This window comes from Brassica napus, chromosome C1 (genome assembly GCF_020379485.1).
Source record: "Brassica napus cultivar Da-Ae chromosome C1, Da-Ae, whole genome shotgun sequence".
NCBI classification, from domain to species: Eukaryota; Viridiplantae; Streptophyta; class Magnoliopsida; order Brassicales; family Brassicaceae; genus Brassica; species Brassica napus.
In genome coordinates, this window is record NC_063444.1 from 17,327,871 (window position 1) to 17,354,628 (window position 26,758).

Here is a 26,758-nt window from a genome sequence, read left to right on the forward strand (position 1 = left end):
GTTTCTGAGTCATCATCACCAGATGAATCTGAATCTGGATCTTGGTGAAACTCTCCAATCTCTTGTTCATCCTCTACGTGAACGACGGCTTCCTCTCTAAAGTCAGTTAAATCAACTACAAGGCCAACCGCAGCTAAATCTTCTGCTGCACTTAAGTTACAGGATGTGCTTGGTTGTAGTGGGTCTTCCAGCTCAGAACTTCCCTGAACTCGGCCTCTCGGGTTGAGTGATGTAACAGTGACCCATGGATCATCTCTGTTCCTAACCCGGGGGTACTTGATAAAACAAACCTGTAACATTTAAAAAATTATTTAATTTGTAAATAAGTGTTATTAATACACATGATGATGAATCATTATGAATAATTGATATATGTATATTTAATTACATGATCGGCCTGAGAAGCAAGAATGAAAGGATCATAATATTACAACTTTCGCCTCGAATGTACTGATGTAACACCAAATGCATATGTTCTCACACCGCGATCTGGAGTGTTGTCGTACCAATCACAATAGAAAACAGTACAGCGCAATCCAACCATGCCCGGATACTTGATTTCCATAATCTCCCGTATGTTTCCGTAGTATACATCATCTCCAGATGCAGAACAAACGCCAGCATCATAAGTCGTACTCGAACGTCTCCTCTTTTGAGTTGTGAATGCATATCCTCGAGTACAAAATCTCGGATATGACTTCACAACATACTCTGCTCCACGCATCATCTCGCGTATCCAATCGTCAAATGTTTCACCTCTGGTCATACCAGCAGACACCTATTAATAGCACATATATATGTTATATCAATATATGTGAATTAGTATAAATATGTGATAAATAATATTTTAATTTGTGTAAAGCACTCACATAAGTAAGCATCCATCCAGAAAATTCTCTCTGTTTTAGTTCTTCAAGTTCCTCCTCTGTGGCGTATCTATATTCGAACCGCTTTTCTGACATGAAAATCCTGTACATATGTTGACAAGAATATAATTAATTAAAATTCAAATTTCAACTCATTAAAAAAAAAATTTGTAAGCTAATTTATTTACCTATCATATTGAAGAACATCTTCGCAATTGGTGAGCAAATATGTTTGCAAATGACTGCGCTCCTGCTCAGTAAGTTGACGGTCCTTTGGTTTTCCGCTAAGTCGTCCAACATCTGTGAAGATGTCTGGAACCGTAAAATGATATGTTGCCCGTTCGCCTCTATCATCATGCCGAGCAGGTCTTCTTTTTCTGGCCTGCACTTCTGCTGGAAAGTAGAACTCGGCAAATTTTGAAGTTTCTGAATTTATCATCTGTGCGATTATAGAACCTTCCACCCTACTATAATTTTCACCATCTTCTTCAAATGGTACATATACCGCTCATACAAATACATCCATCTATACTGCACAGGACCACCAAGTTCCAATTCTCTTTCCAGGTGAATAACAAGATGCTCCATAACATCAAAAAATGATGGAGGAAATATCTTCTCAAGGTTGCACTGAATCACGGCTATGTTAGTCTTCAAATTTTCAATACCTTCAAAAGTCACTGATCTCGTGCATAAATCGCGGAAGAAAGCACTAATCCCTGCAATTGCTTCATGAACATTCCGTGGTAATAGTCCCTTGAAGGCAAACGGAAGGAGGCGCTGCATCATTACATGGCAATCGTGACTCTTCAAGCCGATAAACTTTCCTTCCTTTCTGTCGACACAGTTACGCAAATTAGATGCGTAACCGTCCACATCATTTGAAATCCAATCAAAGAACGAATCTTTTCCCTCTGCATCAAGTCGGTATATGGGAAAAGGAGCCCTACCATTCTCATCAACATGAAGTTCTGAACGAGCACATATATCGACTAAATCCAGTCTTGACTTCAAATTATCCTTTGTTTTACCTTGAACGTTAAGGATCGTGTTCATGAGATTGTCAAAAAAGTTCTTCTCAATATGCATGACATCTAAATTATGCCTCAGCAGATGATCCTTCCAGTATGGCAGATCCCAGAAAATACTCTTTTTGTGCCAGTTATGTAGCTCTCCAACCGCACTGACTCGAATGTTTTCATGTCCACCTACATCTGGCGTCCTTTTTGCATCAAAATACCTAAACTGCTTCAACGAATCTTTCCCACTAACTTCCTCAGGTGGACCATCAAACACCTGCTTGTTCTTCGTAAACGAAGTCTTACTCCTGCGATATGGATGATCAGGTGGTAGAAATCTCCTGTGACAGTCAAACCAACACGTTTTCCTTCCGTTCTTTAGTTGGAAAGCATCTGTGTCATCTTGACAATATGGACATGATAGCCTTCCATGCATTGTCCATCCAGATAACATACCATATGCTGGAAAATCACTTATTGTCCACATAAGTACTGCCCGCATTTGAAAGTTTTCTTTACATGAAGAAACCCATCAAGTGAATAACAAGTGATCTCTTAGGATGCTCTGGTCCGGGAACGAGAATGGAGAGAAACAAAAACTCTCGTCGCAAGCACAAGTTTGGCGGTAAGTTGTATGGTGTAAGAATGACTGGCCATAGAGAATACTGTCTTCCACTCTTGCCAAACGGGCTGAAACCATCAGTACATAATCCAAGGTATACATTTCTTCTCTCATACGCAAAGTCGGGATATTTTGATTGGAAATGTTTCCACGCTTTTGCATCTGAAGGATGTCTAATCTCACCATTTGTTAAATGCTCCGCATGCCATCTCATTGGTTGCGCTATGCGTTCAGACTGATACAACCTCTGCAACCTTTCCGTCAAAGGCAAATACCACATCCTTTTAAATGGCACTGGAACTCTTCCACTCGTATCTTTATAACGAGCCTTTCCACAAAATTTACATGTAACCCGCTCTTCATCCGCCCTCAAATAAATCATGCAGTTATCGCTGCATACATCTATTACCTGATACGATAAACCAAGACCAGCTACTAGTTTCTGAACCTCGTAGTATGAATCAGGGGCTACATTATCCTCAGGTAGAATACCTTTTACAAAATCAGCAATCGCATCCACACAGTCTTCAGCCAAATTATAATCTGTTTTAATGCCCATCAGTCTTGTTGCAGATGATAAAGCTGAATGACCATCTCTGCAACCTTCGTACAAGAGTTGCTTTCCAGTATCCAACATAACATAAAATCTCATAGCTTCTGCATTGGGTAAATCTTCCCCTCTAAAATGAACATTTACCATCTGCTCAGTACCTACACCATAATCTACATCCATTCTAATTGGTTCTTCTAACCTAACCGCAGGCTGAGGTTCACTAGTACTACCATATTCATAATCAGTTTCTCTATGATGATACCAAATTTTGTAACTTCGTGTAAACCCATTCAAATATAAATGAGTCCAAACATCCCACTCTTTAATAATCTTTCTATTTTTACAATTAGAGCAAGGACATCTTAACATACCTGTTTCTGCTTCCGGTTCTCGTTGAACTAACCCCATGAATTCGGTTATACCTCGTTGGTATTCTTCCGTAAGCAATCTCGTGTTCGGATCCAAAATAGGTCGATCGATCCAAGAACGATAATAATTTGAAGAAGACATGTTTTTTTCAATCAAATTAGTGTGTAAATATAGTATGTGAGAGGATGAAGAAATGAAGTGAATGAAGAGGTTGGGGGTGCGGGTATTTATAGATGAAATGCTGCCGACAGTACCGAGGAAATTCCAACGGAATACCGACGGCAACGGCTCTTTTCTCGGAATTTCCTCGGAATTGTTAAAATCCCCAACGGCTCTCCAACGGCTATAATATATCCTCGGATATTCGTCGGTGTTTTCCGAGGAATATGCCTTCCTCGGTATTTCATCGGTATATTCCGAGGAAATTCCGAGGAAACCCAAATTCGTCGGAATATTCCGAGGATCTCATTTTCCGTCAGAATATCCGTCAGAATTACGATGTTTTCTTGTAGTGGTATGTATATAGATGATTTTAACAACTTCTTCTTCAATGCGAAATCAGAAAACAATTGTATCAAAATATCTAAATTATGTTTTATTGTTATGGTATTAGAGCACTTTTTTTCCTCTTTGAATCTCTTTTGTTTTTTATTTTGGGTTTTGTTCCTAGCTCAAATTTATCGAATAATCAATTTTCCTAATTTTGATATGTGTTCCTAAAACTCATTTTGCTCAAAATGGTGAAGCGAGGTAGAAAGACGTAGATTCAAAGCTCAACGCGTGAGATTCTATGTTCTGAAGCTTGGACTAGGTTTTAAAGCTGATTCTTGATGAACACGAAGATTCTCATGCATATGTATTCAATAATAAAGTGTTTTTTCAAGAATCCTAGAATTCTATATATACTAAGAACTAAAAGATAAAGAAGATATATGATCATAAGAGCATCGTTAGTAGTGTAGTACTTCCACAAATTATTTAGTCAATTATCTCTCTTAAAATCCATTCTATCTAGCCTTTTTCTACCTCTTCTAGGGTTTCAGCCGCAAAGTCCCATTTTTTGGCGGTTGCCACCGTGCTCTCAAGCGACCGTTGGGACTCAGATTTCTTTGTCTATGTTCTCCTATGTCGCCCCTGTCTTCTGCGGCTGAGGGAGTGGTGGTCCAACGCATCAGGTCTGGTTTCACCAAATCCGATCTAGGATTGTGGCATTTGGAGATGCTTGAGGACGGTGTCACTTTCTGTCGCGTTCATCCTGCATCTGGCTAGGTCTCTCCAGCGTTTTTTCCGTGTGCTTAGTCTTCTCCTCCGAGTGTAGTGTAGAGGCGTGTGCGGCGCCGTCAAACTCTTCGTTGGTCTCGTGTTCTTCCTCTGGTGTGGCGTCTGGTGGTGTATGAGACTGCTTGTTGAGTTGGAGCTCTGGGGTTTGTCGTCTCCGGTAAGGCTTGTGTCTCTGTTTTGTTTGTGGTGCCTCCGGTGTGTTCCCGTTGGTAGCAGCACGTGTGGATGGCAGAGGCGTCGGTCTGCTTCTCCGAGGTCCCTGGTGGCAGCGTGTTGGTGTTTAGCTACCTCCAGTTGGCCTCAGATCGTCTTTGGCTCCAATGTGTGCCGTCACTCTCCATATCAAAACGGTAGGTTGTGGCCTGCTCTGTCTCTCGCTCTTCTCAAATAATCCTTTCAACGCCGTGTTCATGTCTCGTGAGCGAGTGACAGCTCGGGTGTGTTCTTTGGTGCGATAGTTAGTCACTCAGATCAGAGTGTGGCTTCAGATTTTTTCTTCTGGAGGGTTGTGCGTTTCCTGATCCGTCTTCTCTATATGAGTAGGGATTGGATTGGTGTGTACGGTCCCGGTGGAATGCAAAGGACGTGGTAATCTCTAGCGTAAACTACTGAATGACAGCATCTTTGGGTCTCGGCTTCTCCTCGTACTGGTGGTCTCATTTTTCTGGCCTGCTTTGGTTTCATGTTCGGATTCTTTGCTCGGGTATGCTATGGGTTCTCGTTTTAAGCTGGAGAAGCCGTAGCATTCAGGGTTTTAGAGTGCTCTTCTCTTGGTAGCTCGCGGTAACTAGCGGGTTTTCTCATCTAGAACTTGTGGTTGGTTGGTCTGAGCCTGTTTCGCTATTAACTGTTTAATCGCTTGCGTTTGTATTGCTTTTGGTTCGTTCCTTTGTTGTTGCGTAGTTGTTCTGGTGTTTTTGTTCATTGTTTTTGTTACTTGTTTCCTATGTAATGTCTGTCAATTTAATATTAATATTATTTTTCTGTGTAATTAAAATTAAAGAGAAAAGAAAAAGATCATACATTATTTGACACTTAAGATTTTGAGTCTCTCACCATTCTTTCCAAGTTTCTTTAAGAATAATCACTTTTCCGTTTCAAAATAAATAATAATTTCAAAAATAAAACTTTTTATACATTAATAACTCTATAAATTAATAAAATATTATAGCTCCAACATTATTAGTTTATAGAGTTTTTACTTAATTGGTGAGAATCATGGGAAGAAGCACTGCTCTAATAATAGTAATCATAATCTAAGAAGAATTTTTTTACAATTATCCTAATGTAAAATAAAAATAAAAGAACTATTTTTAGACGTATGCACCATCCAAGTAAGTCTAAACCGTCTAAAGTAGTGAAAGATATGCTGAAACGAAAATCAACAAAGAGAACACAATTAAGCCAATTAGGACTTCAAGCCCTTGCAGTTGCAGCTACATATGTTCCAGGCTTTTGCTCCAAATGAGTTTCTCAATTTCTCATTGAAAAAATATTATTCAGTTCTTCATTTTTTTAAGATGAACTTTTTTATTTACAAACTAGTTCTTAACTTTAACTTATTGTTATTTTATACTTAAATAAATTATAAGTGTTGATTTCACCCAATTAATTTCAAAGTTTGTATTATTATTCTTTTCTAATTAGATGTTAATAACATAGAACATGAAAATAATGATTTTTAAGAATTTTAAGTTTCTTTTAGAAGAATTTAGAATAAAATAAATACATTTTTTGTTCTTACATACTTTTTGTTAATCACTTAGGAGATATATATACTTGGTGTTTCTTCATAAAATCTAATATTCTTTATTTATTTATTTATGTCATGTGTAATAATTAAATCATATAATAATTTTTAAATTATAATAAACAGTGATTGTTTCGGATTATTGTTAAAATAAAATAGTTGGGTAAAATTAGTGAATTTGAAAAAAAAATTAAGGTAGTATTTATAATTGATTATAAAGTGATAATATAATATATTTAGAATATTTCTTTTTAAAGGAAAAAATGAATTAAACCATTGGAAAACATGTGGTTCATTGTTTTAAGAACTTCAGAAAAATAATTTAAAAGAAAGAAAAATCTATACTATTAAAGTTTTGGATTATGCCCTTGAGTTTTTATCATATTTACAAGACAGTACCACTCTTTATTTTTAGAATTTTGAACTAAAATTGGCAAGAAATATAACAGATTTTATATATATATGGAAAACTATATATATGGCATGTCAACAATTATTATTATTTTAATAGGTTTTGGAAAAATATATTTAAAACGATTTTCCAAATTATGGTAACCAAATTTATCTCATCATTTTAAAAAGTCACAATATTAAAATATTAACAATATTTTAATTTTGAAAATCCTTATACGCTCCAAGGTATTCCCTAAAAATACTAACAACCTAAATATTAAAATAGCTTAACGTGTTTTCCTATCTATATTATTAAAGTTGAAGTATCTATATGAATTAAAATTTGAAATAACCTTTTAATCACATCTACTTTCATTTCTTTTTTACTCATAAATATAATTAATTTTAATAAGTGAATTTACAAAAAAAAAATATGATGAATATGAGTTTCCTTATAAATCATAGGTATTACATTAAATTACCTAATATTTAGCTAATTGAAAAGATTGCAATCTTTCAATCATTTAATACTTAACAAAAACGATTTTATAAATAGCATATATATATATATACAATCATATCTAATTTTAAATTTATCTAATATTCTCAAATCTTGGTTAGAAATTATTGCGAATAATTATTTGATTTCGTTTGATCTATGTGCAGGTCGGTTCACTTTCACAATATAAATTTTCTACGTGTATCAATTTATTACTAACTTTCTTTTATTGTTTTTAACTAAATTTACATTATTTTGAACCCTCTAAGCATGACAACTGTAGATACTGAATTTTTTATACATGAATTACATTAATTTAATTTTCTATTTTTTCAAAATAAAAAATCTAAACACTGCTTTCAATTTTTTAGAAATGAATTAAACACTTCTTAAGAAAAATACAATACAAATCTATTTTTCTAAAAACTAAATGATTTTGGTCACTCAAAATTAACTCAAACCGGTTTAAATATATGATCATTACAATTCATCTAAATAGATAGAATTATTAAGAACTTAAAAGTAAATGAGTTCAAGCGGTCAAGACATAAATGTGTGATCTAAATAAGGTGAATCTACCATTTTATAATTCTTAACAAAGAATTTGACAAATTTTTCAAAATCTAGTTAAGCATTAGAACACATACTCTCGTTGACTTGCTCGGCTTCTTGTGAGTCAATCGTTTTGGTTTTTATCTTTTTGTGAGTTCGGGTTGATTGGTACTTAATGGGCTTTACTAGGCCCAGTAACATGTCGGTTCTAGGGTATTAGACTCCATGTAAACACAAAATATATACGGCTGAGATATCGCGAAACAAAAGATCCAACGGCTAAGAAAAATTTACATCCAATAAGATGTGAGACGAACAACAATCCATCATCCACAGAAAAAATTAGACATCCCTAATTTGACCGATTTGTTATTTGCCTCTGACCTCCTCCTCCACCAGCTCTTGTGTCTTTCCTTTCCCTGAAGATCAGATTGGCTAGGGTTTTATCCCTTTCCTAAAATCAAAATTCTCGATTCTAGCCAATTTGTGCGAGAATAGAAAAGTTTCGTCCTTTTGGTAAGTTACGAATCCGTCTACGTTTCTGGGGTTTCGTTTTGTGTTCATTCAATCGGATGGTTTCGTGAAAGCGTTTTTTGTTTGCAGTGATGCCTTGGGGTGAGATATGATCCTCTCCGTCTCTGGTGATTACTACTGGTTTCTATATCATCCTTAAACAAGAATGTTACCCGTGAGAGAAGGTCTTCAGAAACAGGTTAAGATTCTTATTGGATTAGGGTTTGGGGGTTACCGGGGTTTCCACTCTAGATTCGCTCACCCTAACAGGTTTCTCGAGCCCGCGAGCTCCGATTTGCTTCTGAGCAACGAAAGGAGGAACCTTTCTGTCCTCGGTGCTCTCTCTCGAACTTTCTCCGTTCCTTCAGTGTCCGGTCCGGCGTTTCAGGTCTGTGGTTATCACATTGATCTCTTGCTCTCGGACGCGAGTTTGAGATCGGTGGGTGAATCAATGGCGAGTCTTGGTGGTTCAAAGTCCTTGTTTTTAGATCGCCGTTTTGATCCTTCCGTTTCTGGTGTGATGGTGTGTGGAGATGGTCGTAGCCGTGGAAGGATCAGTATGAGACTCAGAGGAAGAGATCACGGGGATAATAACTCTACGGTCTACGGCTACTTTGCTTATCGAGCTGCTAAGAAATGGATTGCTTTCAATCCTAAAACTGGAGGGTTAGGGTTTAGAGGCTTACACAGCTCACTGTTGAGCCGCTTTTCAGTTGGGAATGCGCCTGATGTCTCGTTTGATAGCTCTCCCGCCGAGGAGCTGGCTAAAGGCTCTTCGGATTCTGTAGCGGATAAGCTTTGTGTTAAGCCGTTGAAGCTTGTCTCCGGGTCTTGCTACCTACCTCATCCTGATAAAGAGGCGACGGGAGGAGAGGATGCTCACTTTATCTGCGCAGAGGAGCAAGCTTTGGGTGTTGCAGATGGTGTGGGAGGTTGGGCAGAGCTTGGCATCGATGCGGGTTACTACTCTCGTGAGCTTATGTCTAACTCTGTGAACGCAATCCATGACGAGCCTAAAGGATCGATCGATCCTGCCAGAGTATTGGAGAAGGCTCATACTAGTACAAAGTCACAAGGGTCTTCAACGGCTTGCATCATAGCGTTGACGGACCAGGGACTTAACGCGATCAACCTAGGGGACAGCGGGTTCATGGTGGTCCGTGAAGGGCATACCGTTTTCCGCTCTCCCGTTCAACAGCATGACTTCAACTTCACGTATCAGCTGGAGAGTGGGAGCAACGGCGATTTGCCAAGCTCAGGTCAGATGTTCACGGTCGCTGTAGCTCCCGGAGACGTGATAATAGCTGGAACAGACGGATTATTCGACAATTTGTACAACAACGAGATCACAGCGATAGTGGTTCAAGCGGTGAGAGCTGGAACAGATCCTCAGGTGACAGCACAGAAGATTGCAGCTTTGGCGAGGCAAAGAGCACAGGACAAGAACAGACAGACTCCATTCTCTACAGCAGCGCAAGATGCTGGGTTCAGATACTATGGAGGTAAGCTTGATGATATTACAGTTGTAGTCTCTTATGTGGCGGCTTCGAAGGAAGAAGGGAGAACATTGAAATGAAGATACAAATACAGATGTTGTGTGATGTGTTGAGTTTCTTAAGGTTTGTGTTTTGCAGAGAGACCTCTCTTGTTTTTGTTTGGTGGCTTGTGAGCAAGCCGGATCAACTGATTATATTTGATTTTTTTGATATATGTGTTGTATATGTAAATAAAAGGAGAAAGAGAACTTGTGTTAATAGCTCGTTAGCTGTAATTGATTCAACACACCCACGGGACTTGCAAAATCTATTAACACGCCCACAATATAAGTCTCTGCTGGAGTTTCTCTGTCACATACTTTTTTTTTTTTTTTATCTTTTTACTTTGACTACATATCTCAACTACATAGTCACTCAAAGTTTCACTTTCTTTGTTGATCAAGATTCTCATCTACTCTACATTTAGCATTGAAGTGCATCATTTTTAGCTGTCAAAACAATGAGTGCATGACTTAGTCATTTGAGGAACCATTACTGTACATCACCAGCATCAAGTTTACTTAGATTTCTACTTTCTAATAAGCTTAGGCGTCGTTGATCAGTACAAATAAACAATTAGGTCCCAACTCTCAAGTCATTTGGTTGTGAGAAAGACTGACTCGTACAGATATTTAGACATAAAGTGAAAATGGTTAGACGAAAACAGTCAACAGAGAGTATGTGTGATGATAAGCTCGCCGTTAGAAGAAGGATCTAAGGAAGCTTTGATCCCTATGGATGATAGACCTTCCACTCCCACTGCGACTGGCTTTCCTAGTAGCTTCACTCCTTGCTTCCAATATCTTTCATCTGCACGATAGATAATGTGATAAAAAGGATTGCAACAATACCGATAAATATATTCGCCTCCTGAAACTAACATGTTAGACAACCCTATTCTACCCCTCCTGAAAGTAGAATCCATCCATCAACAACAGCCTTTCGTCGTCAAATTAAATCCAAATTACATGTTAGTAACCACAGGCATTATTTCGAACCGCTTTATGAGTACACTGAGAGTTATGAGTCTCATACCCGGTCCTGTTGAGATCACGATTGAGTTTTCTTTGTCCATCACCCAATCCATCCACAATGCAATTCCATGGCATACACCGGGTTTGGTAAACTCAATCTGTTTGCAGAGAAAATGCATTCATCAGAGTTGTTTGTACTAAGGATGCATGCCTCTGCAAACTGTCTGCATGTACATAATATATACGTTCTGAATTCTCCAACGAACATACCTGGACTTCCCCAGAACATGGACCTGCGATGGGCTTGGAGAAATCAAAGTCCATAACTGTGAATTCCTTGCTAAGTTTCTGCTAATTAACAGGAAAAAGAACAACGTTAACATACACCCAACGCTTGTCAGTACAGATTTTAAGAACTTTTGTTTACCTTTGTCTCTCCACATTGCCAGACAAAAAAGGGCAAACAAGGACTTTCTTTACCAGAAGGTAGATCACCACATCCCCCTAAAGTTGTATTCACCAGTGCATGGTCAAACCCTTCTACACTCCCAAGGCAACAACGGCTCTTCCAAAGATCCTGCACCATAAGCCAGTTAATGAATAATATATAAGCAAACGCGTCACTGTTTTAGAATTGGAAAGAAATGATAAGGACTACTTACAGGAAGATACATTGCGCAACCTCTCAAAACTCCTTTATACGGCATCACCACTGCATCTTTTGACAGGACAGGATCCAGTAGAGTTCTGTCTTTCCTTCACGCATACCAGAAAGCAAATCAGCCAACCGTTAGCAAAACTTTATAGCATCTTTTTCAAAGCTAAGCGACCAATCGAATAGCTACATTTACCAGAATCTGAGATTCTGCCACGGAAGCCCGCTTTCAAGTCCGTAGTAGTATGGCTCTCCAATCAGCAGATCAATCTGTTGATAGAACATAGGGACACAGTCAAAATGGAACCAACGAATCACTAATTTTATTGACTTATTAGCATAATGACTAAACTAAGAGACATCACTTTTCAAGAGGCACAATTTAACTATGAGTTTTGATTCTTTAAATGTGATGTAGATCACGTGAATTACCTTGCTTGGAAACGCTTCCGTCAACTTTGCCTTCCCTTCTCTGAAATATTCAAAACGATCTTCTGAAAAGCCATTTGAGTCAGCAATGGCTTCCAAATATCTGGCAGCATTCTCTTGCAGCCCCGGTGACAGTGATATTACCCGTGATCCGTTGGAGATATGTAGAGCCGTAAGTGGTAAGAGAAGACTATCATCAATGACGAGACATTGTGCATCAGATTTTCCCTGTAACTGGAAAATAGGTGAAGAAACATTAAAGTGTGAACCAGAATATATGAGAAAAAATAGCATAACTATACGAATAATGTTCCTTATGCAATTTTTCAGAGCAAACTATTTGTTGTTAACGTAAGACAGATATAGAACATACAGCATTTCGTGTGGCCTCAAATATGGTTTGCCTATATATGCTGTCGCCATATATTGCAACTCTTTCGGGTGGTAATGTGAGTAGCAGTTCTCCAGTGCTAAAAGAAGAGTGTGTCATCTCATGTGCCTTCTTCAGATTGTACAGGATGTTAGTACAAGTATGAGCAGCCTGCAAATGAAACTTTTCTCCTTTGGATATGGATACGCCTGCTCCTGGAGTAAACCAAACACACTGTTTCCAATGGTCACACCAGTCCCTAGCACCTGTATTATTATGGATAAAAGAAACGAAAATTCGTCAAATGAGATCAGTGGGCAAATACGGCATGGATCCCAACGGAGCTAAATGTGGTGCGAGGGTCTGTAGAGAAAAGGGATTCCACTACAACCATATAAGTGCGTGAGAAATGAGGTAAATCAAATGATTTCCACACGAAGGTGTGACTCACTTATCTCAGAATTTGACTCTATCCATCTGGGAGCGGTAGAGTAGAAGATTGTTCCTTCACTGTCAAGCTGAAGCACCCACCTGAATGGAGAAAATAAAAGGTTCCTCATATCATATTGGGAAAACAGAACAGATCTTGATCCCTTTCCCTAGGCCTTTAGGTGGACTTTAGTGAACATATTACCATGAAATTATGGCATGGACACTACCCTCGTTTATAGCTTCGATGTGCACATCAAGCTCTCCATTACTTTCAGGCCGTTTCCAAAAGTCAAATTCAAATACTTTGACGGGCTCTGACAACTGGATGAATATATATAAACTGAGTCTATGTGTATAAACACTAAATCTTATAGCAAAACTGTAGAGGAAGGTTAGCGATATAAATACCAGTTTGATCTCTTTCTCAATTGCATCGATATGCATGCTATATTGCTGTGATTTGATGCCAAACAGACTCTCTAAGCCAGGAGGAGCTAGACGAACACCATCGGATATTCTAGCCTCGTTACTTTGTAGATCGTGCATGTTACATAAGAATGTGCTTTCTACAAGCTTGACATTTCAAAGGAAAACAACGTGAGAAGAGGTATTCAATCAAAATCAAGATAAGCCAGTGTTCTTAAAATCGGTCTAGTCTGAGCAAAACGATTTTTTCAAACCGATTTATTAAAAATCGTTCTAGGCATTCAAAAATTAGGTCTAGGCGGCGCCTAACCACCTAGCTATTTCTTGAACACTGAGATAAACAATAAAGACAAAGCACACAAGCAACGAACCTGACAATACGTAGTAGCACGGTACGGCACCGTTTTAGGATTGTCAACAAGCAACATGTCATGAGCATGTTGTAAACTTGGGATTAGACCTTCACCAAGTAACTCAGAGTCCAATATTTCGCTTACCTAATAAAGAAGTAGCCATTTATAATTAACATTTCCTCTCAAATTCCATACAAAGTATGTACATTTGTATCTTTTTACTCACAAGAACATCAGCTCGTGAAGCAATGTCAGACCCAACTTCCAGTTCATCAGATCGTTTATTGAAGAGGTTAATGTTCTTGGTCATCCCGTTCTTATGCAAAACCTTTCTCATAAGCTTCACCATCGGGAGGTACGATTCACACGCCGTCACACAAGACTCTTCTTTATCTCCCATTGCTCTGGCAGCCATCATCGATAGCAATCCAGTTCCAGCACTATAACACACACGCACATTCTCCGTGTCGGTTAATTACTCATTAGGGACCAAAATTGAATTCAAATTGAGTTGTGGTAATGAGGAGAAACAAACCCAATGTCGAGGACGTGGCAAGGTTCGGTGATGGTTTTCTCGATTGCTAGACGGTAAGCTCGGTTGCGGCGAGTGTCGTTGAGCATGTCTAGATACGACGTCGTAGCGAGGAGGCCGTCCGTGGAAGTTACTGGAGCTCCAGCTTCGTCGTTCTCGTCGATGACGATCCATTCCGAGGTGCCGGTGAGAGGGTCTTGTCTGAGCTGGAAGACGCGTTGATTTGATTGCGAGGTCATGGTGCGAGCAGTGACGACGGAGCTTAGGCGAGTCGGTGGGGGCCAACGGAAGGAGAGAAAGGGAATAAAGGTTTTGGGGAGAAGAAGAGACAGTGGCGGAGACATAGACGGAGGAGCCTTAAAGGGTTTAAGCCGCCGTGATGACTAGTGTGAGGAGATTCCGCACTCTAGATCCCCACAATATTCATTTTATTTCACATTAACTCCAGAGGTTTTAAAAGGAGAGTTTTACCACCAAATCAACATGCAACGAAATTTTGATGTCAACTGATAGTAGACTAGACTAGTAGTAATATGTTGTAAATGTTATATGATGGTAGTCAACTCAAACGATGCCGTCATGTTTGAGGATGAAATGTTGAAACATTTTATTGAAAACCAAACCGAAGTCTTCGGGTCTGACCAGTGACCATTCTGGAAACAAGAAGAACGAATAGGAAAAGAACGTAAAGGAATAAAATTGCAGGAACGAAAAGGAATGGTTGTTTCATCTCAAATTTGACAAGAAATAATTTTGTTCTTTATTTCTTTAAAAAAAAAAGAATGGTAGGGAACGAGAAGAAAAAATTATTTTTTATGAATGGTGATTTTTTTTTAGGAACATTAAGGAATGCATTATTCTTTGTCGTTCCTTGGTCACCATTCGTACCCTTCCTAACAAATTTGTTTTTAATAATTATGAGTGATTTAATTTATAAGATATTTGGATTTGGCGAGAGGGAAAATGCAGAAATTATGATTTGTACTAATAAATAAAAACAATCTATATTATAATAGATCAGTTTTTGTTCACTTCTCAGCGCGCCACGTCATCGTTTTGTGGATCCCACTTTTAAAAAGTGTGAAAAAGTGTCAAACTCATGGCTCGAACCCAGGTTATTGAGATATAAACACCAACATTTATACCACTAAGCTAACTGATACCTTTGTACATTGATGGCCGAACCTAATATATATTTATGAAGGTCGGAAGCTCTTGCCCCTCGGCTTCCTCTGAGGGTCTTGAATCTTTGTGACACGTCAGCAACTCCTTTATGTTTGTGGGTCCCACATTTACATAAAGTTTCTTCGATATTTTAGATTTCCTGAGATATAGTTGAGACGAGACGTAGCTCTTCGCTTCCAAGCGTTTCTGTTCTTCTTCTTCATCTCCTGAACTGTGTCTTCATCGTCTCTACGCTCTACCAAGCGATCTAAGGCTAAGATCGATGCCGCTATTGAATTTGTACGTTATTTCTTGTCCAAATCTGAGTTTTTTTTGTTTCGAATCTAATTTTTGATTTTTTTATAGCTTAGGCGAACCGGCGGGGTCTTCCTCGGCGAGCCCGTGATGGAGATCTATCCTGAAGCCGATACACAAAACTGATGTAGCTGTGATGGAGATCTATCCTGAAGCCGATACACAAAACTAAATCTAATTGTTTATTGAATCTCAACAGATTTATTTCAGTAGTAAATTTAGGTGTTGATAAGGTTCATGTACGTCTCCTCGCAAAAACCCTCCAAATATGAAACGTTACACCTTCGCTGCAATTATAGATTTCTCTCACCAACTGATGTAATCAGTTGTGTTCTGTCTGTGTGATAATTTTGGTTAGGAAAAAAACAAGGGTTGTAATCAATTCGATTGATTTGAAGATATGGCAACTTTGAACCCTTTTGATCTGTTGGATGACGGCGCTGAGGATCCGAGCCAGATCGCCGTTTCCATCGCTGCAGATAAGCCTAAGAAACCTGCACCTGTTTCCGCCGTCTCTGCTAAGTTATCTGCTCCGTCGAGGCAGCTTGCTCAACCTGGTGAGATTCGCTTAACACGATTAGCAAGTTATTAAACTTTCGTGTCTATTTGATTCCATTCGTGGTATCTAATTGTTTTTTTAATGATGTTGATTAGTGAGAGAGGCTAGGAGTGATGCTTCACGTGGCGGTGGACGTGGTGGTGGAGACGGTGGATTTAGCCGTGGTCGTGGTGGTTACAACCGTGATTTTAGAGGCGGTGATGGTAACAGTAAGCCCTTTGAGGAAGCAGGCGTTTCAAAGCCTCTCTATGAGAAACGTAGTGTATATGGCGGTGCTCGTCGTGGTGGTGGTCGACGTGGTGAAGCTGGTGACGGTGAACGTCCTCGAAGGACATTCGAGCGTCATAGTGGAACTGGCAGAGAGTCTGTCCTAACCTCATTCAATTTTTGTTGTTGTTGTTGCATTAATCTTTTAAGGTTAAGCTTTAAGTTTTGGTGAAGGGGTGACATCAAAAGCGAAGAAGCTGGTTGTGGAAATTGGGGAACACCATGAGAAGGAGTTGTTGTTGTGTAAACATTTTCTGATGTTTTATCTCATAGTAGTGATTGTGAAATTGGATTAAAAAAGAAGCTCTGGTGTCTATTTTAGGGAGACTGGAGAAGTTGCTGGTGTTGAGACTGAGAAGCCTGCTGGTGATGAGGTTGCTGCTGATGCTAACAAGGAGAACACTGCTGAAGTGGAGGAGCAGAAAGAGTCTGAAGAAAAGGTAAGCAGATGAGTTAAGAGAGATGTTAGGTTGCTAGATTAGGACTTGGAACTGAACTTACTCTTGTCTCAGCTTTTTTCTTTATTATCCTTCAATGCTTATTGGCTTGTGGTTTGGTAGGAAATGACTCTCGATGAGTATGAGAAAAATACTTGAGGAGAAGAGAAAAGCCCTTCAGTCTCAGAACACCTCTGAAAGGAAAGTTGATACTAAAGTGTTTGAATCAATGCAAAAACTCTCAAACAAGAAGAAGTCTCGATGAAATCTTCATCAAGTTGGTAAGACATATTATCTCTCTGTCTTGTCGACTAGAAACACTCTTAACTGGTTCTGAACCTTGCATTTGATCTATCTCCCAGGGTTCGGATAAGGACAAACGCAAAGATGACAAAGAAGAGAAGGCTAAGAAGGTTTACAATGTTGTCTGAATGAAGGAGTTTGTAAAAGTCAATAAGTTTGCTTATGGATGTGTTCTGTGGTTTACAGGCTGTGAACATCAACGAGTTTTTGAAACCAGGTGAGGGTGAGAACTACTACCGAGGAGGAGGTCGTGGTGGTCGTGGAAGGGGACGTGGTGGTCGTGACGGGGAAGGTGCTTCTGGTGGTGGATTTGATGGTTACCGTAGTGAAGCTGCGCCTGCCATTGGAGATACTGCTCAGTTCCCATCTCTTGGGGGCAAGTAGGATCCATCCTTGGAAACTTGTGCTGTCTCCTTCAGTTTTCCTCATCAAGACTGAAGTGTTTCATGCTGAGTGTTTGCCGGTCTGTTGTTGTCAGGTGTAAATTGTTAGTTGTCGTCAGTTTTTAGAGTTTCTGCAAACTTATGCATGACCTGTCTTTTTTTTTAACGTTTGAAACAATACCCTTTTCTATTTTGGTTTACCACTTAGTCTTTATAGTTGTTTGTTGTCTTCTCAATATACCTTTTTTTTCACTCAACTCATCGTCTCCCATCTCTCTTGATTTCTTATATACTGATTACGTCAAAATCTCAAGCGATCATAACCAAAATCAGATGAACCACTATAAAAAACGAGCCCCCAAAAGAGATACCAACATCTGATTCTCTCATTCTGTCCATCTCCACGTTGATGTTATTATCTCTCTGTTCTAAAATGATTACATATGCGGTGATGCTATTTCTGACCGATGCGATTTGACGATATTCGCCCTTGCCAAATTTCAAAGGAGATTAGTGGTCGTCATCTCCGTTTCTGAGATTCACGTAACATCATGGGTATCATCCTCTTACTTTAAGATGAGAAGGTATGAACATCACGAACCTCGCACCAACTCATTAATTCATTACCATATTCTTAGCTTTGAAACAAATCGTTTTTTATCTTAGACATGGCGAATTCATGGGCTTTCTACTTTGATTTTTGATCATGAAAAGTTATTTCAGTATATATACTTAAAAATATGTAACCTTCTGTTTAGAATATGTGACTAATAACGTCTTCACTCATTGTCCACATCATATTGTAATCCATGGCTTCATTTCAGCTTGACTTATTTTTGTCTACCACAAATCATTTTCAACAAAGTCCAGTAAAAACTATAAAAATAAATAATTTTGTAATTATATAATTTTATAAATTTCTAGAGTTATTAATTTAATAAAAAAAACAGTATACTACAATTCTATATTTTTGAAGTTAATTTTGGATAAAAAAAAAAAATTATTGTTCGTATAAATTGTTAAATTTTTAAATCCGAATATTATACATTTTTTTACGCTATTTGATTTATATACTAACAACTACCTAAGTAAACACTAACCAATCCCTTAAATTTCAGCTTTTGAACATGGAAGCGCTAATAATGTTAATGTCCATCAAATCATTACGAAGATAAGATAATAAAATATCAACAAATATGAATTCGCCGGTCATTCTTATATCACCTTAATCAAACTGTGTAATATCTGATGTTCCATTCATCACCATAATAAACAACACGGAAAATCAAAAGTTAAAAAAAAAACGACAACAACCCATACACAACACTACACAACTCATCAAACAACGTATCCGGCTCCCGCTTGCGCGGGGGCTATGTCCCTAGTATATATAAAAGTGAAAGTAATGGTCGAATCAGTTGAGACTTGAGAGAATATGGTAAGTGTTATAGTTAGACAAGTTAGAGAAAACTTATGGTTTATCACATGAACAAAGTGTGACATATGGAGGAAGTGTGTAGAATTATAATTAATGTTTTTAAAAGTATGCATGAGGGTAAATAATTATATTTTGAATTGCTTATGGAGACTGGTTACATACTTCCATAGTAGTAATATGTTTTTTTTTTTTTGCAACCTAGAATTAGATAGTTGAAATATGTTGAATTCTCAATATCATGATTTTTTCGTAAAGTTACTATTAAAACTTTTTTTTTACTTTCATGCTAAACAACAACAAAAATGTTGTAGCTATTTAGTCCAAAAAATCACTATTCTCTCATAAGATGTATCTGTTTTTAAAAGGTTACAATATCTCATATGCGTTGTCAAAGAAAAAACATATATACAAAATGCGTATGTTTTTCAAATTTGGCACTGAAATATAAAAATTAGTATACCAAATTGTAATAAACAGGAATAAAGGGTTTAACTCAGAAATTTAAAAATACTTGTGGGTACTTAACAAATGTTTCTCAGTTATGACAAACTTCTTGCACGGACAGTTTCATCCAAAGTCCGAAGCCACCCCAAAAACTTTGAAATCGGAATCCAGATTGCCGAATTTGATCGGGAGAAGAAATGACGGGAGCGAATCAAACGTGTATATTCTGTCAGATCTTGCACGATCCCAGCTCAACTACTCGTCTCCTTCACACCGTTCGTTCTTCTTCTCCCCTTACATCGTTCCCAATTTCTTTTTGATGAGAGGCTAATTGAAGAACTTTTATTTTTTTTTGTCTTTCTCAGGATGAGAAGGTCGTCGCGTTTCAAGACATCAAGCCTGCCGCCCGGAGGTTTGTTTTGTTCACTCGCTTTGGTTCATGTTGATTCAGATAAATTATTTTTTTGTAGCATATAACAGCTAGTAATAACACCATTAACCTGTGTAATCTGGTTTATGGAAATGACGATAAAACGAAATGACTGGAAATGGTGGTTATTAGTTTCTTTTTGAATTAGCCATCTCATCACTGTTGCAACTTCTTGCTTAATTATTATTATTAAGAACCAAAAAACACTCATGTAGGCACTACTTGGTCATTCCAAAAGAACACATCCCAACTGTGAGAGACCTCCAGAGAAGAGATGAAGACTACTCTTTGGGTTAGTCCGGAAAAAAAACATATATTCTGTTTTATACACTATTATTCTGTTATATATCTAATGAAAAATTCGGATAAGGATGCGTTATTATTTTTGTGTGTGTGATTTGAGCAGTGAGTCACATGCTAAGTGTGGGACAAGAACTGCTGCAAAAAGACGCACCTCAAACCATTCATAGGTGAGGCTCTCTCTATTATTATTATTATTATTTTTGGATCAAACCCTCTACTATAATCGTAAGTGATGCTTGATGTTTTCATTGTCTTTGTGCTAACTAACTTATGTAGCATTGACCTGATCTGTACTCCCTCACAGATTTGGTTTTCACCAGCCGCCTTTTAACAGTGTCGATCATCTCCATCTCCATTGTTTTGCATTGCCTTTTATGCCCAGGTACACCAATATCCTTCATATCTTACTTTCCCATGCCTTGAAACTGCAAAAATACGATTTTCTTTTCTTATCACACATTGTCATCAAAACAGATGGAAAGTCGTCAAGTACATGTCTTTGGGACCTTTCGGTGGTTTTATTGAAGCACATAAACTTCTGGAGAAGATAAGGCCTCTTCCTTCAAAAGTTTAACTGAATCTAACTTCATTGCAGTGCTAAAATTGGTGCTATATCTCTTTTCTATTCTTTTTTTTTCTGGCATGTCAATACCACATATCATTGTTGGTTTTGTATGTAAGAAGGACGTGTCGTGTAATTTTATGTAATTTCTGTCGCTTGCCAATAGTTGTAGGCAATGACGCCATTCTCATTTTTGTGTCATACTTATAATATAGACATTAATAATTCTTCTAATATAATCTCTGGTGACTGACATAGAAGTAGACTTAAACAGAGATTCATATAGGATCTCTTATGTAATTTGTTTGTAGGCTTCTGCTGTTGTTTTGATGCTCTGACATCTCTAACAACAAGTGTAGGGGGAGGTACTGGTTGCAGTGCATGAGATTATCATTATTATACTCCAGCTTAACTGAGTGAAGATGCGCTCTTGCAACATCATAGCAATCTCCGCAGAACAGGTAACGCTTTAGTAAACCTGTACGTTAGCAGTAATCTTTCATGCTAACAAAATTTATGAGTTGTTAAACAGTGTGATAAACTTGTACATTAGCAGTAATCTTTCAGTAATTCATGCTAACAAAACTTGAGTTACTAAACAGTGTGATAACCTTGTACGGTAGCAGTAACCATTTATGCTAACAACACTTACGAGTTATTAATTAGTGTGACACGAGAATGAAATCCTTATAGCACTCAAGTTTCAGACAAGCACCTATACTTATCAATAGCGAGGATTAATATTTTGATGTTAAACTAAAAATTATGTGCTTATCTTAAGAACTAGATGCAACTGATACCAAATCTTCTCTGCGCACGTGCAACTTGTTCAACTAGGCACAAGTACAGCTTGCAGTTGCAGTGCCTTACGCTTCTTTGGTTGATATTTCGTCTACGGGACTAGTGTTTCTAAATAAAAGATTGGTTATGGGATAACATTCTGGTGACGTTTGATAAGATTCACTAGAAGAACATGAGCTAACAAACAACATAGCTTCTTAATGGTGTTGTGTCTTCAATAATTGAAATTCTTGATTTGCTATGGTCTTCGAAGGAAATAGCCCCACAAATTATAAGTTCTTTTGGATGGATTTACTGGTTATTCTCAACCACTCTTGTCAAAATACCAACTCTTTGTTTGGACTTGTTTCTCTGTTCTTTAGTTAATAAGTTCTGCATACAGACATATTCACAGTAATCAAGCGTTTTATTTTGCTTAAATTTTAAAATGGTTGGTCCTGTCCTTATATGTTTTTTTTTGTTTTGTATTTCTAATGCCTTTAAAGCAGATATATTATATTTTATAATAAAATATCGATTTGTTGTTTTGATTGGCAATGATTATAGATATAGAGTTTGGTGAGTTCTTAGGTTTCTCAATGATTATAGAGTTTGGTGAGTTATTATTCCCCATGTCTGTTGTGTCACCTTATGATACTACATGTCTAAGTAGTTTATTGAATCATATCCTCAAATAAACCATGAAATGTATATAGTTTATGGAAATAAGTGGTAATCTCATGCATGGACTAGCTTTTTTATTACATCAAATGTCTAATAACCTTTTTGTTTGTGGTGACACAAGAAAGTTGAAAAGCTTGAGCTGGCTCCTGTGACTTGTGAGGAGAACATCTCTTGCGAGGAAGACATCAATGAACCTTTTCTTCTCGAAGTGACGACCAAAGTTTATTGATTTTTTTTTGGTGCAGAAAACAAAGTTGCAATAACGTCACTGTCAAGTCTCAACACACTCAGGTATGCCTTTGCTTCATTGGTGCCTTCTTCTCGTTTTCCGATTTTCCAAATACAGCAAATATAATTTTTCTTGCATAATTCTTCGAATACGCCTCACTGTTAACAGCTGTATCCAAAAGCTGAATTTTTATAAATAAAATTCTTGTATGATTTTTTAAGAAAAAAAAAAAAGAATCCATACTCTCTTTAATTTAAGAGAAGAAGAATCCATATTCTGTACATTGACACGGTTTCCTTTCGTTTTTCAAAATTTCAATTACTTTTAGTAAAATATAATGCTAGTATTTTATATTTCCAAATTTTCAATGCGTTCCTTTTGCGAAACTTATCCTTAAAGTTATTTTATTTTATTTGTTTATAGAAAAATAACTAAAAAGTATCGGCTTGTACCGGAGGAGGTTGGTGAATTTTTATAGGTCCCTTGGTAGTAGCCCTTTTGTCGTTTAGCAATTCTCCACCTAATCCAGCTTCCAATAAAACATAGCCATAGCAATTATATTTAGCACTCACATATTAATTCTTTAAATTCTTATCTAATCACTATTTGTAATTGTAAGTACTTATCTTCCTTTGGTATTGATTGATTAGTTCATAAAAGTTATTCAAATTCATTTTCTCAAAAAAAAAGTTACTCAAATTCAGTATACGTTTATATAACAAGATATACTTGTTTGGAATACACAATGCATCGCATTTGGTCATATATCTTTCTACAAATTAATAAAATCTTTGATATCATAACTAGCAAATGTAATGTGTGGAATTATAAAGTTTGGCTGCATGACATAAATTGTCAGGAGACAATACCGAAGGAGAATTGAAGTTGTGTGTGGAGAAGACTATGGTACACGTACCTTTCACTCTTTAACCTTGTCCATGGCGATAGTCCACCTGGCTTGTCTATGTGGCCTGTACACAATTATTATTTTGTAATTTTTCGTTGTTATGGTATTTTAGGGTTTCAATGCATTGATTTTCATTTTGAGGTTTATGTGTAACCGAGGGGATGAATTGGATATGTTATTAGCCAATTAATATGGTTGATATTGAAATATTAATAGGGACCTAACCTAAATAAGAGAAGAAACATACTACTGAAAATGTAATAAATGTAGAAAATGTATGGTTGCATTGCATGCAAAACTCCCCCCACAATGGAGTTGACTTCCAGTGATCAGTTTTCACTATTCTATTGCGTATTTGTTTTGTATTGGTTAGTTCCGTGTCAAACTCCAATGCTATATTTGGGACTCTGCATGACACTATTTAAATCGCTCATCAAGTCTTTTTCTTTCAACCATAAGTAGATAGTCCAAAACAATGTATTTTGTTACTAGTCTTCATAATTGCTATTTAAATGTTAAACAGTTATACTTCATGCCATCATTTAATAATAATTTTATCTACCGATCATGTCTTATTGCTCTGTACTATAAAAAAGAGTCGACCTCTTCTTCACATTCAAAAGCAGAGTCATACAAATATATCCGCCATGAAAACGTGTTGCATCTTCTTCCTCTACTTGGCGATTATTCTCGAATACTGTTTCTACTTCTCTGTTTCGTCATCATCACCTCTTCTTCTCCCTCTCTCTCACTCTCTCACGACCTCCAAACACTCTTCCTCTCCTCTCCACCTCCTAAAGTCATCTTCCTCCCGCTCCTCCGAACGTTTCCGCCGCCACCACCATAAACGCCAACAACATCAACTTCCCCTCCCACTATCTTCCGGCAGCGATTACCTTCTCTCACTCTCCGTCGGCTCCTCCTCCTCCGTCTCTCTTTACTTAGACACCGGAAGCGACCTCGTCTGGTTCCCTTGCCGTCCTTTCACCTGCATCCTCTGCGAATCCAAACCTCCTCCTTCTCTGACCTCCCTCTCCTCCTCCGCCACCACAGTCCCCTGCTCCTCCCCCTCTTGCTCCGCCGCTCACTCCTCCCTCCCCTCCTCCGACCTCTGCGCCATCTCAAACTGTCCTCTCGACCTCATCGAAACCGGCGAATGCAACAATTCTTCCTACCCTTGTCCTCCTTTCTACTACGCCTACGGTGACGGCTCCCTCGTCGCACGTCTCTACTCCGACTCGCTCTCCCTCCCTCCCCTCTCCGTCGCTAACTTCACCTTCGGATGCGCTCACACCACCCTCGCCGAACCCATCGGCGTCGCTGGCTTCGGACGCGGACGCCTCTCTGTCCCCGCGCAGCTCGCCTCTTTCGCACCTCACCTCGGTAACAGCTTCTCTTACTGCCTCGTCTCTCACTCGTTCGACTCGGAGCGAGTCCGCCGTCCGAGTCCACTCATCCTCGGACGCTTCGTCGAGGAGAAGGAGAAACGCGTCGGAACCGATGATGACGATCATAAGGAGAAGGTCGAGTTCGTGTACACAGAGCTGCTTGATAACCCCAAGCATCCTTACTTCTACTCTGTTTCCCTCCAAGGAATCTCCGTCGGAAAACGGAATATTCCTGCTCCGGCGATGCTCAGACGAGTGGATAGAAACGGAGGCGGAGGAGTGGTCGTTGACTCGGGGACGACTTTCACGATGCTTCCGGCGAAATTCTACAATTCGGTGGTGGAGGAATTTGATAGCCGGGTCGGGCGGGTACACGAACGGGCTGATCGGGTCGAACCGAGTTCGGGAATGAGTCCTTGCTACTATCTTAACCAGACGGTTAGAGTTCCGGCTCTGGTTTTGCATTTTGCCGGGAACGGATCCAGTGTTACGCTCCCCAGGGGAAATTATTTTTACGAATTTATGGACGGTGGAGATGGGAAAGAAGAAAAGAGGAAGGTTGGATGTTTGATGTTGATGAACGGTGGAGATGAATCGGAGCTTCGAGGTGGGACCGGGGCGATTCTGGGGAATTACCAGCAACAAGGGTTCGAAGTCGTGTATGATTTGTTGAATAGAAGGGTCGGGTTCGCTAAGAGGAAGTGCGCATCTTATTGGGATTCGCTCAATCAAAGCTAACGAGCGCGCGTTATCCAATCCCAGCTTCAATCTTTTAAATAAGTCAATGTGCGCCTTACCGGTTCTACCGAAAACCGGATGATGGGTCTTATCGAACAGTAATTATGATATCGAGCTGTACGTAAAAATAGCTGTAGGTTTAATAATTCGATGGACCTGTCATCTAAAAGTATATAGAAGGGTGTATCATGTATGTATCTATCACCGGTTTTGAAACGTTGTAGATATATATTTTTTTTAATTAAGGCCATTTGTAGTATTATGTTTCGTTTAAAGATTTTATTCATTATAAAAAAAAGTTAAAAGTTTGGGTGTTGTTATTCATTATTGGTACGCGTCGCATTAACTAATTGAGAACCAGACGGATCAAAGAAAATCTTAAACGATGTCGGCAATTTAGTCAAAGTTTTGCTTGTAAACCAATTAGACCACACCTACAAGTGACTACTATAATTTGTGATATTTCATAAGATATCACTGTCTTGATAGATATTTAACGAACAAAAACAAACGAGTAACCATCAATTATTTGGCTTAGTGTCACTATTTAGTTGGAGGCAAAGAACTATTTAGTTGGATGAAAAGAAGATGGCTTTGAATCTTTGATAATTATGAATCAGATGACTAGACAAAAGGATTGACAGGCGAGCATACGTGGCGGCGGATTACGACCAGCAAGACTAGCAAGCACTAGTCGTTCGTTAATCTTAATTATTGATTTGCTTTTCAACTTACGAAGATAAAATTTTGTTATCCAAGTTTAAAACTTCAAGAGGGATTGGCTCGGAGTCCAGAGACAGCTAGCTGTGATCCACACGTGTGCTTATAGATTCTTTCCGCATATTTATGTAGGAGTGTAGGACCATTCATTACAAAATAACGAAGAACAAATTATCTCAAAAGTTTTTTTTACACTAAATGTATCCATTGTTTTATTGGTTTTGAGACATATTTTGTTGTAGCCAACTTAGTGTTATAAACCAAATGATGATCGACCATGGACCAGTCCGTACTGCAGGCTCAATCCGGGACATGATAAAGACAACCAGAGACTATATGTTTATCTAGTATATATTCCATGTATATCTGTAACATAGTGTTTATCCTTATCCTTATCTTGTTAGGATAAACATAACCTTATGACGGTCTAATACCTTGTATATATATGGACCTTCTGGTCGACAGTAATAATAACAGATGTATTTCCCCAACACTTCATTTACAACACGTTATCAGCACGACGTTGCTCTCATAAACCCTAACCCTAAAAACCAGAAATAAATCCGAGCAGTAAAAACCCTAAT

The 26,758-nt window shown here is 38.3% G+C and overlaps 5 protein-coding genes across 6 annotated transcripts; 4 read left to right on the forward strand and 1 right to left on the reverse strand.

The window, feature by feature from the left end:
- The first annotated feature begins 8,168 nt into the window (after positions 1 to 8,168).
- On the forward strand, positions 8,169 to 10,171 carry LOC106392003 (probable protein phosphatase 2C 55). Its single transcript, XM_013832764.3, has 2 exons — positions 8,169 to 8,420; positions 8,508 to 10,171. The coding sequence occupies exon 2, from the start codon at positions 8,584 to 8,586 to the stop codon at positions 9,991 to 9,993; it is 1,410 nt and encodes a 469-aa protein (XP_013688218.2). The 5' UTR covers positions 8,169 to 8,420; positions 8,508 to 8,583; the 3' UTR covers positions 9,994 to 10,171.
- Positions 10,172 to 10,450: 279 nt separating this feature from the next.
- LOC106392002 (protein arginine N-methyltransferase 1.6) lies at positions 10,451 to 14,625 on the reverse strand. 2 transcript variants are annotated; one of them, XM_022694856.2, is made up of 14 exons: positions 14,127 to 14,625; positions 13,818 to 14,031; positions 13,610 to 13,735; positions 13,221 to 13,385; positions 13,015 to 13,133; positions 12,832 to 12,911; positions 12,384 to 12,646; positions 12,014 to 12,244; positions 11,778 to 11,851; positions 11,589 to 11,682; positions 11,354 to 11,503; positions 11,197 to 11,277; positions 10,988 to 11,084; positions 10,451 to 10,762 (listed from the first exon to the last, which is right to left on the reverse strand). In XM_022694856.2, exons 1-14 carry the CDS (start codon positions 14,465 to 14,467, stop codon positions 10,620 to 10,622), a joined length of 2,178 nt encoding a protein of 725 aa, XP_022550577.1. In that variant the 5' UTR covers positions 14,468 to 14,625; the 3' UTR covers positions 10,451 to 10,619. The 2 variants fall into 2 exon arrangements, with proteins under 2 accessions (XP_022550577.1, XP_013688217.1); XM_013832763.3 differs by having other exon boundaries at positions 11,197 to 11,274; positions 14,127 to 14,623.
- Positions 14,626 to 16,002: 1,377 nt separating this feature from the next.
- Positions 16,003 to 17,552, forward strand: LOC106394250 (RGG repeats nuclear RNA binding protein A-like). Its single transcript, XM_048743733.1, has 5 exons — positions 16,003 to 16,159; positions 16,257 to 16,524; positions 16,751 to 16,868; positions 17,228 to 17,278; positions 17,355 to 17,552. Exons 1-5 carry the CDS (start codon positions 16,003 to 16,005, stop codon positions 17,550 to 17,552), a joined length of 792 nt encoding a protein of 263 aa, XP_048599690.1.
- Positions 17,553 to 19,519: 1,967 nt separating this feature from the next.
- On the forward strand, positions 19,520 to 20,964 carry LOC106392000 (bifunctional adenosine 5'-phosphosulfate phosphorylase/adenylylsulfatase HINT4). Its single transcript, XM_013832758.3, has 6 exons — positions 19,520 to 19,708; positions 19,799 to 19,845; positions 20,079 to 20,155; positions 20,270 to 20,333; positions 20,471 to 20,548; positions 20,641 to 20,964. Exons 1-6 carry the CDS (start codon positions 19,631 to 19,633, stop codon positions 20,738 to 20,740), a joined length of 444 nt encoding a protein of 147 aa, XP_013688212.1. The 5' UTR covers positions 19,520 to 19,630; the 3' UTR covers positions 20,741 to 20,964.
- Positions 20,965 to 23,862: 2,898 nt separating this feature from the next.
- Positions 23,863 to 25,713, forward strand: LOC106391999 (probable aspartyl protease At4g16563). Its single transcript, XM_013832757.3, has one exon. It carries the CDS (start codon positions 23,976 to 23,978, stop codon positions 25,452 to 25,454), a length of 1,479 nt encoding a protein of 492 aa, XP_013688211.1. The 5' UTR covers positions 23,863 to 23,975; the 3' UTR covers positions 25,455 to 25,713.
- Positions 25,714 to 26,758: the final 1,045 nt, after the last annotated feature.

What these genes read in the sequence shown, in the direction of transcription:
- LOC106394250 (XM_048743733.1), top strand. Translation starts at nt 16,003, where the DNA reads ATGGCAACTTTGAACCCTTTTGATCTGTTGGATGACGGCGCTGAGGAT. An exon ending in CATAGTGGAACTGGCAGAGA is followed by an intron (nt 16,525 to 16,750) that starts GTCTGTCCTAAC and finishes TGTCTATTTTAG; the next exon opens with GGAGACTGGAGAAGTTGCTG. An exon ending in AGAAAGAGTCTGAAGAAAAG is followed by an intron (nt 16,869 to 17,227) that starts GTAAGCAGATGA and finishes TCTATCTCCCAG; the next exon opens with GGTTCGGATAAGGACAAACG.
- LOC106391999 (XM_013832757.3), top strand. Translation starts at nt 23,976, where the DNA reads ATGAAAACGTGTTGCATCTTCTTCCTCTACTTGGCGATTATTCTCGAA.
- LOC106392000 (XM_013832758.3), top strand. Translation starts at nt 19,631, where the DNA reads ATGACGGGAGCGAATCAAACGTGTATATTCTGTCAGATCTTGCACGAT. An exon ending in ATCAAGCCTGCCGCCCGGAG is followed by an intron (nt 19,846 to 20,078) that starts GTTTGTTTTGTT and finishes ACACTCATGTAG; the next exon opens with GCACTACTTGGTCATTCCAA. An exon ending in AGATGAAGACTACTCTTTGG is followed by an intron (nt 20,156 to 20,269) that starts GTTAGTCCGGAA and finishes TGATTTGAGCAG; the next exon opens with TGAGTCACATGCTAAGTGTG.
- LOC106392003 (XM_013832764.3), top strand. Translation starts at nt 8,584, where the DNA reads ATGTTACCCGTGAGAGAAGGTCTTCAGAAACAGGTTAAGATTCTTATT.
- LOC106392002 (XM_022694856.2), bottom strand. Translation starts at nt 14,467, where the DNA reads ATGTCTCCGCCACTGTCTCTTCTTCTCCCCAAAACCTTTATTCCCTTT. An exon ending in CTTCACGAGCTGATGTTCTT is followed by an intron (nt 13,736 to 13,817) that starts GTGAGTAAAAAG and finishes CTTCTTTATTAG; the next exon opens with GTAAGCGAAATATTGGACTC. An exon ending in TGGCAGAATCTCAGATTCTG is followed by an intron (nt 11,683 to 11,777) that starts GTAAATGTAGCT and finishes GTATGCGTGAAG; the next exon opens with GAAAGACAGAACTCTACTGG.